Raw genomic sequence first — 12,142 nt, 5'->3', positions numbered from 1 at the left:
GATCATCAGTTCTGGACAATCGGATCTCCATATATGCCTATATGGGCATAGTGGTTGGATGGGCAATCAAGTCGGGAACAATACAAGTTGGGAATGCATGCCCCACCCGGTTATGCAATACCTGTTGTTGGCTACCCGTTGTCTAGATTCGGAAGCAAAATAATAATAATTACCCTTCAAGAAAGTGAAGTTTAATAATCAGACACTAGATGGTGGTCTGGCTGCATCCTTTACATCCTTTAATAAACATTGAATTACACATGAAAAGAACAGAGAGACTTTAAATGATATCTCTGAGAAAAAACAAACAAACATTGAAATCAGTAAAATATTTTCAAGAATTAGCAACTTTAGCAGAACCCTTGCACAGATTTCACTGAGTATATGAGTATATTTCACTGAGTGCAGGCTACTGAAATCTTAATGCAGTAGTAGATTAGAACAGTGGTTTTCAAACTTTTTATGCCCAAGGCATACCAATAGGCAAGTCAAAATCTCAAGGCACACCTGTACTCATATAGCGAAAATAGCCGATCTACAAGCTCACAATGCGGCATGGTGTGATGTGTTGTGAGCTTTTAGATCTGCTATTTTCGCTATACTTTTTTAAAATCTTCACCTATAATGACAAAATAGGGATGCCAGGTCAAAACATTTTGTGTGTGTGTGTGTTCTAGTGCTCACCAACTTGTGTTTGTGTCGTGAACATATGCACATCAAGTTGTATACCGGTTTTTAGTTTTTTTAGTGTGTTTTGAGCCCTAGTTCCGCCGTATCTTGATTGGCCAGATGAAAAGTGTCAAAAGGGAAACTGCAGCTGCCACCGCCACGCCCCCGGTTACTATCACCATGACATCACGGTAGAACCAAATGGAGGCCTCTGGACTGTAAATTAAAGAAATAAAAAGATTCAGATAAACAGAAAAGAGAAAATTGAATGGTACATGATTATTATATGGCTAAGTAAATAAATAAATACATAATATGGATATTCATCGAGATTATTCAATTTAGCAATTTTTATCAATCTTCCCAATTGTGTTAGTATGTGTTATATGACAGAAAAGATCAATATTACAAAAACAAATTGTATGAAGATATTGTATTCAGGATTTTGTTGCATTCTTCCTGCCCAAACAATAACAGGCCAACAGGAATAGGTTGCAATTGTGTTTTGTGATGAGACTCTACAGTACAAAGTGTACAGATCTCTCTATTTACTGACCATCTGCCTTCAGTTTTGCTCTTCGGAAAAGTTAGTCGAAGGAAAGTCACAGACTATTCTGCGTTATTGGTAAATATAGAGATATAAAGGAGGTGTAATGACTCAGGTCAAATGCAGACTGTTTGCATAATGTGGTACATGCACCCAGCCACCCAGCTGCTTGAGGGACTTTGAGTCAAAATCTCACCTGCTTGGTCGGAGGCACTGGATTAGAATGACTCCCACACCATTAGCTATCTTGTCTGGAAGGCTCATTGATCCATAAACAAACGCTCCGCTTTGCTGATGAAAAATGAAAATTGATCTGAGATTATCACAATAGTAATGTTTGAACGCTTGACACCACTTAGTGGTGGCACTGACTGGACACATCTGTCTAGGCACCATTTGTTTTATGCTATATCCAGACATTGGGTCACCAGTTAACTGACTTTGGAGGTAATTATTACCTTGAAAAGGTCATTGAAAAGCCACTTGTGGAGTCTGATAACTCAAGAGTCCGTTAAGGGGAAATGAGGGTGCATTTGGGTCCACTTTTCTGTTATCGTTGGTTAAACAATTTTGTCATCATAGCTCTTACGCCTTAATGTGAGGCTTTCGTGTTTAACCTTTTTGTGATATATACTGTCCCTGATGAGACTAGACACCATTGTTATACTGGTTATAACCAAACCAGCTGACATCAAACTCCTCCTTGCTAAAATCCGTTATAGCAGTGGTTCCCAAACCTTTTACTTCAAGATCCAAAAGAGAAATGTGATGTCTCCCTGTGACCCAAACTTGTGAAAATAGCAGATCTACAATTTGATATCTCCCTGTGACCCAAACTTGTGAAAATAGCAGATCTACAAGCTCACAACGCGTTGCGATGCAACGTGTTGTGTGCTTGTAGATCGCCTATTTTCACGACCCACTGTTTGGGAAACAGTGTGTTATAGGCTAGATGCAGTTCCCCTCAACTTACTGTCTGTTCTCCTATGAGCTTGGCCGTCATGGACAGAGACATGACCAGGATGGTGGCAGAACCTGCTCCTAGTAGCACAGCGGATCCATAGATCCGCTTATCTCCCAGGGATGTATCCAGAAACACCCAGGATGCAAAGCCAAGCATCAACAGCAGGCCCAGGAAATAGGTAGTCTTGAGTACAGATACAGTAAAGGTTTTAATGTGTAAAACCTTTTTACACATTGTTCACAGTACACAGACCCTTCTTTAAAGAGCTTTAGCCTTATAATCCATCCATATCAATTGATATGATAACGTCACAAATAACATAACACATAATACTATATGGATAGAGTTTGGTGTCGAAAGTGATAATGTAAGTATCCTCTATTGCATTATGTAAAATCCTCAGTGTTAATGTATCTACTTGTAACTCTCAGAATGTTCAAATGGAACCTTCAACCTTGTGCTAATATACTCTCCTTCTCTGAAACTGAACTTGACGACACTGTAGAGGACTGAGATAGAGATTGAAGGCTACACAGTCATCAGGAATGATAGGGATTGCAAAAGGTCTGTATGTCGGTTCAGATACTGTCTTTAACATATGTACTGACCTGGGTCATAACTCAATTGAAACTGTGTGGGTTGACATAATATTTCCAAAAGCCAAACCCTTATCGGCTCCATCTACAGACCTCCTGGTCAAGATGATATTTATAATGTACTTGAGGAGAACTCAGTTGGCATTGTCAAGTTTTGTAACCTGCATTGCCTTAACCAGCTTTACTAAATATACAAGGGTGTGTGATATTACTCAAACCATCATAGACCTAGTTTTGACATCGGACAGATCCAGAATCTCCAGGAGAGGTGTTTTTGAGTGCGAGCTAGGCTAAGTGACTACAACCACATTTTCTGTACCCGTGAAATTCAAAAATCTAAGGCCGACTGTCACAAAACAGTCAGATTCAGATCACTGAAAAAATACTCAAGTGAGGCCTTAAATCATGCACTGGAGAAGCTGGACTGGTCCAATGTAATAGACCTGCCTGAGGAAGGCCTACACCAGGGGTTTTCAACAGGTGGTCCGTGGACCACTGGTGGTCCGTGAAGGTATTGCATGTGGTCCCTGACCCTGCGCATGTAGGAAAGTGAAAGTGAATATGTTCTTCCGGAACAGTGCACTAATGATCTGGTGACCTATGATGATGCGTCAATGTAAATGTCAAAGTGAAGTCGGACGTCAAGAAATTCCACAGAAAATCTCAAGAAGGGGAAGTGTACGGGATTGCCCGATTGAGCCATCATTATAAGGAAAAGTGCTCATATAATCACATGTGTCTGCTCACTCATACATAAGATACAAAACATGAGTTTAGTGGAGGTTGGACAAAGTAAGAGAATGGAAAAAGGGTAGCTGTGTGGTAGGAATAGATCGGTGGTTCTCAATCTTTTTTTTGTAGCTCTGGACCACTCACATATTTCAGTTAAATAATGCCTGGGTTTGATATAATTTGTTGCACATAGTGTCGTGTAACAAATTAAATCAAGCCCTTAACAGCCATTATTTTAATTGCAAGCTTTTCCTCCCATACCACGCCTATTAATTAAAATATTTTCTTACATTTACACTTTAAAACATTTTCCCATGGACCACCTGCAGGCCTAATTATACTATGGACCACTATTAGTCTGTGGACTATTGGTTGAGAAACAGTGGAATGCAGACATGGGATGCATAGAAAGTGTTACCAAAGCACTAATCTTAGTCCATATCCCCAGTTTCCCCACCCAACACAACAGTGGTCCCCAGGTTGATTCTTAGTCAGAGTGGTGGTCCCTGGTGCACAATCAGTTGAAAACCCCTGGTCTACACGACCAAAACGTTGCTTACATTAAAACTTCTCTTGAACATGCAAGTGGCAGTGTGCGGGCATATCTTTCAAGATTGATCTCACCGACTATGCATGCACTTCATAGGCACTAAAATCAGAACTACAGACCACTCAAAACAAACTAATCAGACTACTAGTACTGTAGGCCTCACACCAAATCAATCAATCAATCCATTTGTAAATTCTCAGAGTTAAATTAACACTGAGGATTTTACTGTGTATGAATCAATTCATTGGTTACCACATAACACATACAACCAGGGGCGAAAACATAATCTCCACCTCCTGACCTGGTGGAGATGATAAAAACCATACGATTTTAAGCTGAGAGACTCACAGTAATGCCTGTGCACTTGCTGATTGGTTTCAGGACCAGGGAACACACAAACCCACTGACATACATCACCAGTGGTATGATGGCAATGAAGTTCTGACAGGGCAAAGAGGAAGAAAGTTAACAATGCCTTGGAACACGGTAAGTCAACATAGAATTCACGCAAACAGATTTCCAGTGGAATTACAAAAGATTTAAATGTGTGTAAATAGAACAGAATAGACAAATAGGATAAATTGTATACCACTGATGCTCTCATCAGTAAAGGGCAATAGGCAATAATTATAGAAAGAACAATACATTAAAATTAAATAGAATGATAAAATTATATAAAATAATATTGCACATCCGTAGACCTATATTGCACGTCAATTAATCAATGCACACTTAAAAGCGCTTAAAAGATTAATGGCCACACGTAGGAATGACCTCCTATGCTGCTCAGTACGACAGAAAGTAGAGGCGAAATGAAAACAGTAAGGCCTTACCTTTGGTAACAGCAGTGAGTCAGTGAGATACATGGAGATGTAAGTCTGGGACAAATTGACCATTAGTCGAGTGCACATGTACAAGAAAGCCACCTGGACCAAAGACAAACAAAGCAAATCTTGTTACCATTTACCAACAATCTACTGTACATATGTTGGCTACCAGTTAAAAACAGAATTGAATTAAAGCTCTTGGCTCCACAGTATACTGCCGACCTCCACCATGCCAAATTCCTCTTGCCTAGTGTATTTATTGATACGCAATTGAGAAGTAAATCGCCTCCTCAGACACACCTTATTTCAATAGCGTATGAATCTGTATAATGTCATGTGTTGTGTTTTTCGGCCTATATTTTAGATATTGATTTCACGCATCTTATATGATTTTATTTTTCATTGTTTTTTTGGGGGGCTTTTTTGTGCTTTTTACCCATTTGTTTCCGCAATTTAGTCATTATGCCAATGAATTCCTCCCACACACATTTTGTGTGTTGTCACTGCTGCTGTATCTAGCCTCGTTCCCAGCCTTACTCATCTGCGAAGAGAAAAGCCTGGTCACGACCTAAAGCAGAGTGTGTCTATAGGGGCAGGACTGTCCTACGCGTTTCCCCTGGAAACAATATTTTTCGACCAATCACAACACTCGTTTCATTCATGGAGAATGTTAACAGATTTGTAAAGTGTCTACGTCATTTCCTTGGTAGGTACTTCCACCAAATTCCAATACTTCCGTTTAGATCCTCAACCGGCTAGGTCTTGCCCAGCGTGTGTTGTATCCTACTGACTCACCTGCCAGTGAGGAGCCCCCTCGTCGTACTTCTCCCGCCCAACACTCCCTGCTGACAGGTGCCGCCACAGCCCGTACGAGTACATGCACCGCTTCCCACCCCAGAACCCAGGCCAGTTGGGTTCGTATAGACACTCGACAAAGCCGGATGCACCACGGTGGACTCGAACCCACAACCTCCTCGGTGGTGGGCAGCTATACTTTACCGCTGCACCACCCGAGTGCCCCTCATTTTTCATTGTTGATGATTTACTGTCAATCTGTATAACACTTTGGTCTTTTTTTTAAATGCGCAATATGAATCACAGGTGCTGTAATGATTTTTTGTTTTAGTATTAAATAGCTTTACATTCACGTAGCAATCATAGCTAGAGGGTTTGTTCAGTAACGGGGGTCTCCCCGTCTTTCCAGCTCTTTAGTAAAACAGAAAGTTTGGGATACCAATTTTCAAGTTGGGATACCAATTGCTTCCAATCAGAAACGAGAACTCAAGCACTATAATGATTAGAAACAGAATATAGAGTTTAAACTTTTTGAGAATAAACATTTTGTTCTAACCACCTTTTTAAACTGTCCTAACTTTAAATAATTGTAACTATATTCATAGTTCCTTTTCTCCTTAGTCTATACTTTTGTGTCACCTGGTAAAAAGAGGGCTCCTTCAGCCAATGTTTCCACAGCAGCAGAGGTTGAGAAGTCTCCTGGGAGGAAGAAGTGATGATTCGGGGCTGCCTCTCCATCGCTGGGGACTGCTCTGGGGTGCCAATGTGGAAAACCACAGAGAACAGTGCTCCTATACCCAGCACAATTAGTGCCAGGTTCTATGGGTAAATATTGGGAAGAGAGAGAAGATTGCGGAATCTAAGCACATTTTTGGTCCTTAAGGACTAATTACAGTATGTAATATGTTATGTTTTAGACATTTAGAAAGACACTTTTTTGGAGGATACAAAGGCCAGGTCAGCAAGACCATCAAATAAAACAATGATCGGAAATAATACATTGAATTATAATTATCGATGGGGGAAAAAAAAGCTGTTATTATACAAAATAATGTATTAAGTTACCAATATATATACCAACTCAAAAAACAATCCACAATATTTAAAGTGGAAAAAAGCGGCAAAAACTGAGATCTGTCTTGCGCGTTTATTTTTGAGTGCTGCTTTTTTTCTACTTTAACTATTGTAGATTATTTTTGACTATAAGCATTGTTAGCTGAGCACCCACAGCCAAGGAAGGCACAGAGGAACACCTTTAGATTTATACAAACTCCTGAGTCAAAAGATCATAAACCCTCAGCCCTCGTCTAATCACTCACTGGACTAGTTTGAAGATGAGGATGGGGAGTCAGGGGGAATTAAGAATTCAGAATCTCAACAAAAGACACTGATGTCTAAAAACGGCATTGATAAGAAAGGGGCAGGGGAGAAAATGGTGAAATCAGCTGGGGCACTGGGGTAATGCGGGCAAGGTATTAAGGCCACAGTGGGCTCAGGGCATATCATTTTGTCAAATGATGGCTTACAATGTAACCATGAATAATTATCTGCCTTTCAGAAGATTCTTAGCTGTTTAGCAGCAATGAAGTCATTGCATTCCTACATATATACTGCGTATGATTCAGGACGTGTTCCATTTTAAGTGGCCATGGCTTTCATGGCCTCCATGAAGTTCCTGCCCTGCAAGGGCTCATCTCTACATACCCGTAATAGCAATCATTTTTGTTCAGCATAGAGAAAGCGGATCTTACTTGAAATCATTAATTATACGAGAGGTATCATCGACCTCCCCAGATGGGCTATAAAACTGTAATATCAGGTATAGCGATATCACTTCACATTCTCATCAAACAGAATGTCCCTTCAGCAGTTCTTACCCTAAATAAGGGAATGTCCATCTGTCCCAGATTGTCTTTATCCAGATGGTCCTGTGCTTGGAAGTGAAAGAGCAGCCAAGCCACTGCATACACAGTGATATTTGCCACCACTGTGAATGCATACCTATCCAAAGGGGGGGGGGGGGGGGGGGGGGTGTAGAAGCATTTATGTATCACAGTGGTGGTATAAGAAAAAAAACACAAGCAGATTGCTACAGTACGCTGCATTATTTATGCTGACCGTTGTAGTTTTATCTTACACTTTGTCTTTTGATAGATGAATAGCTCCAATGTGATTTCACCTGTAACCTTAGTGGTACATTATATCCATGGCACTGATGATTCTTTTTTTGTAACTTCCATAAGTAACACAATTATAGCCTATGACCTGAGTGTGATGCTGTACCTAGCTGAGAATGCACATATACTTTATCTGGTAACACTTTCAATGAAGCCCATGTCTACGATGCATTAGAATCTTGAATCTTGCAACACTGCATAATAATAGCTATAAGCACTCACAGTACTTTATAACAATAATCATAACACATAAGCACATATAGTGACTTATAAGGTCAAGTATCATAATACTTCATAAGAAATGTCACAATATAACGCAATTTAAGTTATTACAATACACTATGGTCCTAGCAAAAAGTGTGTGTGTGCAGCAATTATGTATTATGATACATCACCTTATAAGTTATTATGAATAGAATAGCTTATATAGTGCAATAAGTATAGATTAAAATGCATTGTAAGTATGCTTAAAATGCATTATAGATATATGGGATTCATAGAGAGTGCATTTAGAGTATATCATCTCACTAGAGTTACTGTTTTAGCTTTAAACCTTTTGGAGTAGAGAAGAGCAAATAATGTAGACCAAATATTTGCTATAAGCTCTTATTGGTTTAGAGACGTCAGATACAGCAGCTTATATGTTCTCTATGCCTTATGGCATGCTTCTCTAAATTACATTTGTATTCAGGTGCAAAAAAGGGGTGAAAAGTTATGGGCCATGACATGGCCCCAGGGCCACAAGGGTAATGAATCAATTAGCATACTTCGTATATTTTATTGTTTCATTAACAACTTATATACTTCATAATAAGACAATACCCAAAGTAGACGATCTACAAGCTCACAACGCGTTGCAGCTTGTAGGTCTGCTGGAAATTTTGCCCAAAATAGGGACGGCAGGTTGAAAGTGGTTAATACCTTGAGTTACAGTATGACAGTTGTCACAAGGTGAAGAATTCCAATTGGCTGTACAGATTTTAATAAAACTACTAGAATTGAATAACAGACTGGAAAATATCATGCCCACAATGTTACTGATTCTGGGGGTAAAATGGCCCTTCAGTAAATAGAGTCAGAAAATAAGAAATGTACTCCTACACAGTTGAAAACTAAGAATCACAAATTACTCAGCAGTGACCTCATGTTATATGACTATACCCGTTATGACCCAATAGCACAGTGGCTCTGTGGTTGACCTGTGACCTCACCTGTAAGCAGTGAGCTCCACCTTAGCATTGTCACTGGACACCAGCTCTGGGATGAGGGAGAGGTGGGAGATCTGAGTGGCTGCCCAGCCGAACTGGAAGATTATGATGAAGGGGGAGAAGTAGGTCATCTGAGCCCACTGCGGGGTGTTTGCATCACAGGCCAAACACGGGCTAAAGACGAAGGCGAAAGAAACGAGCACGCAAACCGTTCCTGGAGAGAGTGGCACACAAAACATAGGCTGCTAGAGCAATCTTATCCTTTTTGCCACAGTGAAATTATAGAGATGCAAAGTCAAGAGCTGAGATAATGTGTATAAGTAAGATTTACGTTCTGGGCAAAATTGTCAAAAGGCAGCAATCAAGAGCTCAGGGGATGGAGCAACTGATAAAATCAAGGTGCAAGCTGTTGTAGAACCCATATTACTTAATGGAAGGTGAAGTTCTATGGAATACTTACTTACCCAATAAATGCCAGGTTTTTCTCTTGCCATATCCTAAGAATCCATGCGTTCTGTCAGAGTTGTATCCAACAAGAGGCGTGCTGATTCCGTCCGCCAGTTGACCAATAAGCAGCAACACACCCGCATATGTGCTCTCGAACCCTAACACGGCGTGGTAATATACTAACAAATAGGTGAACCACAAAGAGACGCACAGGTCGTTTAAAAAGTGTCCCACTGCATAACATATACGCCTGTAGATTGGCAAAGACTGGCTGGTAGACATAGATAGCTCCATGATTGATTAATTTCCCGTGATAAAAGTTCCTTTATTCACAGTTAAAGTTCTGTACTTTTCATATTTACAAATACATGATGCAAATGGTTACACTAACAAACGTTATGCAAACACAGTTCAACCTTGGTCTGAGCATCTCCAAATAAACGCTTTCCCAAAAATCTTGTGAAACCATAAAACAAACCTAATGCAAGATTATGCCAAACTGGGTCCCACGCTGGTCAGCCGAACAGGTTTAGCATCCAGAGTCAGCCTAATACCCATGACAGGATGCCAGATTTCCCTCTGGACCAACAATGGACCTTTGGATCCATTCTTGCGCGTAATGTGCGCTGCAGTGTCTTCAGGATATCCTGAGATGAATTTCGCCCCTGCAGCCAGGGTCTATTATAGTAGAGTGCATGTCATCATACACTTGCGCAATGTTGATAACTCAAAGTAGTCAAAAATAACCAAATAACCAAGCTGTGGTCATGAAAACTCGTGAGCATCAAAGCTGTTTGCAGGGGTGGGTTCCCTTTTTCTTTTTCACATGATGCATGAGTCAAACATGATACACACGCCAATTCTTGAAAAACCAGTTCTTGCTTATACAAGTTAAGTTTCATTTCCCTTCACACTAGACAATTTAATATCAATTAAAACTGTTTCTAGACACTTGGGAAATGAGAGCCAACCCTCAAGTTGACCAATTAGTTTGTCACGGTACACCCATAAAATATGCAACATCATTTTCATATGATTACTAAAAAGTTAAACCATTTTGTTCCTCATACAGGTTAGGTTAACCCTTAGTGGCTTCAGCAGTGTTTAAGTGGAATACTTAATGTTTCAGCTTGATCTCAAACACCCTGGAGTTGACCATTTAAATAGTCACCAGTTTAGAAAAAAAATGTATGAATCATACCAGTCCTGTATTTCTCCAGAAATCAAAACTATGGATAAGAGAAATAGTTTTTGTGGGAACATAACCCAGAATAAAGAGTTCATATGACAGACGTATACATTCTGGCTTCAAATGGTTACTCATTTTCAATGACTCAAAACTTGCTGTCATGGTGAAAACAGTCTGGTGTAATTATTCAACCTAAATATTTTAGATTATTTACAATGTAATCACAGATATTAGGAGGCTCTGTTGGGACAGTGACAAATTCAAGGCCATAAAAATTACTATCTCCAATGTAGAAACTTAAGCAGAGTTCTGAAATGGCTAACTGTACATAACGTAGATGACAGAGCACCAAGTTGTTGTGGGACATACATTTCATTAGGCCGAAAAAAAGAAAAATAAAGAAAATAAAGAAAACGACACATTAGTATCGAGACACGAGATACATAGAAAACTACTGTTATCAGCAGCAGTGGTTTTAAAAGAAAAAAAAAACTAACGTTGGTTTTCCATTCCAGTACTAGTGATTTGGTGGATTCTTCATTTAAGGCCCAGCAAACAGCAGTCCCTTCATTTCAGAGACAACAGACCCTGTAAACAATGAGACTACCTCACAAAGCTGCTTGTCTAACTGTGGCCTTCCGATAAATCAAACAAAAACAGAAAAAAAGACAAGAAACAAAAGTGTACAAACAGGTTTGAGTTGCTGTCATCATAGTCTCCTAGGTTCCCCTGAGCGTGCACAACGCACTGGGTCCTAATCTTTCAACAGTAGTTTACAGTAGGCTCAGGGCACAATAATCCCCCCACTGTATGGATGCTTTGATTGTCATAGCAGAGAATGAAGAGAGATGTGAACTCAAGATGTATGAGAGTAAGGGACCTCTACACAGTACAATCCGGAGAGTTAATTTAACCGAGTTAAATATACACTCCAGATTTGACTGTGTATGCACTTGTCCCATGACGCACATTAATTCACAATACATCCATAAATGCAAGCCCGCACACACGCACACAACACAGTTATCCAGTGAGCAACATTTGGGACAGATCAGATAAAATCTCATTGCGGGACACTCACTTGAGCTTTAAACATTTTACTTGGAAAGGCACAAACTATGATTTCCTGGTAAATTATTTTCATGTAAAGAAATAAAAATCAAAAATCATTTCATGTAAATTGACATTTCACGGCCATTATTCAGATATAAGTCTTGTGAAGGACTCATCCTAGTTCAGTCTTTATTAAGATGTTTCCTTAATCGTTAATTTCAAACCTAAAATTTCACTTAAGTTTTTTTTCTTACTTTTTTTCCCAAAAGTGCAATATAATAATAATAATATAACAGTAAGAGAGCTTAATAACCATTTCTCTCAATCTTCCACAGTACCTGAGGCCAGTGACTGTGCTACAACATTGACAGACAAAAATAAAGCCAAA

General features: G+C 39.6%; 1 protein-coding gene across 2 annotated transcripts; it reads right to left on the bottom strand.

The window, feature by feature from the left end:
• Positions 1 to 225: 225 nt before the first annotated feature.
• On the bottom strand, positions 226 to 11,996 carry mfsd12b (major facilitator superfamily domain containing 12b). 2 transcript variants are annotated; one of them, XM_084067674.1, is made up of 10 exons: positions 9,991 to 11,996; positions 9,530 to 9,691; positions 9,069 to 9,279; positions 7,558 to 7,681; positions 6,320 to 6,499; positions 4,892 to 4,984; positions 4,407 to 4,499; positions 2,190 to 2,363; positions 1,413 to 1,507; positions 226 to 885 (listed from the first exon to the last, which is right to left on the bottom strand). In XM_084067674.1, exons 3-10 carry the CDS (start codon positions 9,194 to 9,196, stop codon positions 762 to 764), a joined length of 1,011 nt encoding a protein of 336 aa, XP_083923800.1. In that variant the 5' UTR covers positions 9,197 to 9,279; positions 9,530 to 9,691; positions 9,991 to 11,996; the 3' UTR covers positions 226 to 761. The 2 variants fall into 2 exon arrangements, with proteins under 2 accessions (XP_083923800.1, XP_083923801.1); XM_084067675.1 differs by lacking the exon at positions 9,530 to 9,691.
• Positions 11,997 to 12,142: the final 146 nt, after the last annotated feature.

This window comes from Gymnoscopelus microlampas (genome assembly GCF_963454915.1).
Source record: "Gymnoscopelus microlampas genome assembly, chromosome: 9".
In the NCBI taxonomy this organism is placed as follows: Eukaryota; Metazoa; Chordata; class Actinopteri; order Myctophiformes; family Myctophidae; genus Gymnoscopelus; species Gymnoscopelus microlampas.
The sequence above is the reverse complement of the archived record's forward strand: the minus strand, read 5'-3'. Positions and strand labels throughout refer to the sequence as shown.

Excerpts from the sequence above, each read along its gene's own strand:
- mfsd12b (XM_084067674.1), bottom strand. The coding sequence starts at position 9,196 with ATGACCTACTTCTCCCCCTTCATCATAATCTTCCAGTTCGGCTGGGCA. Across the intron at positions 6,500-7,557 it reads TGGACATTCCCTTATTTAGG|AACCTGGCACTAATTGTGCT; the intron begins GTAAGAACTGCT and ends ATTTACCCATAG. Across the intron at positions 4,985-6,319 it reads AGGAGCCCTCTTTTTACCAG|GTGGCTTTCTTGTACATGTG; the intron begins GTGACACAAAAG and ends TCTTTGGTCCAG.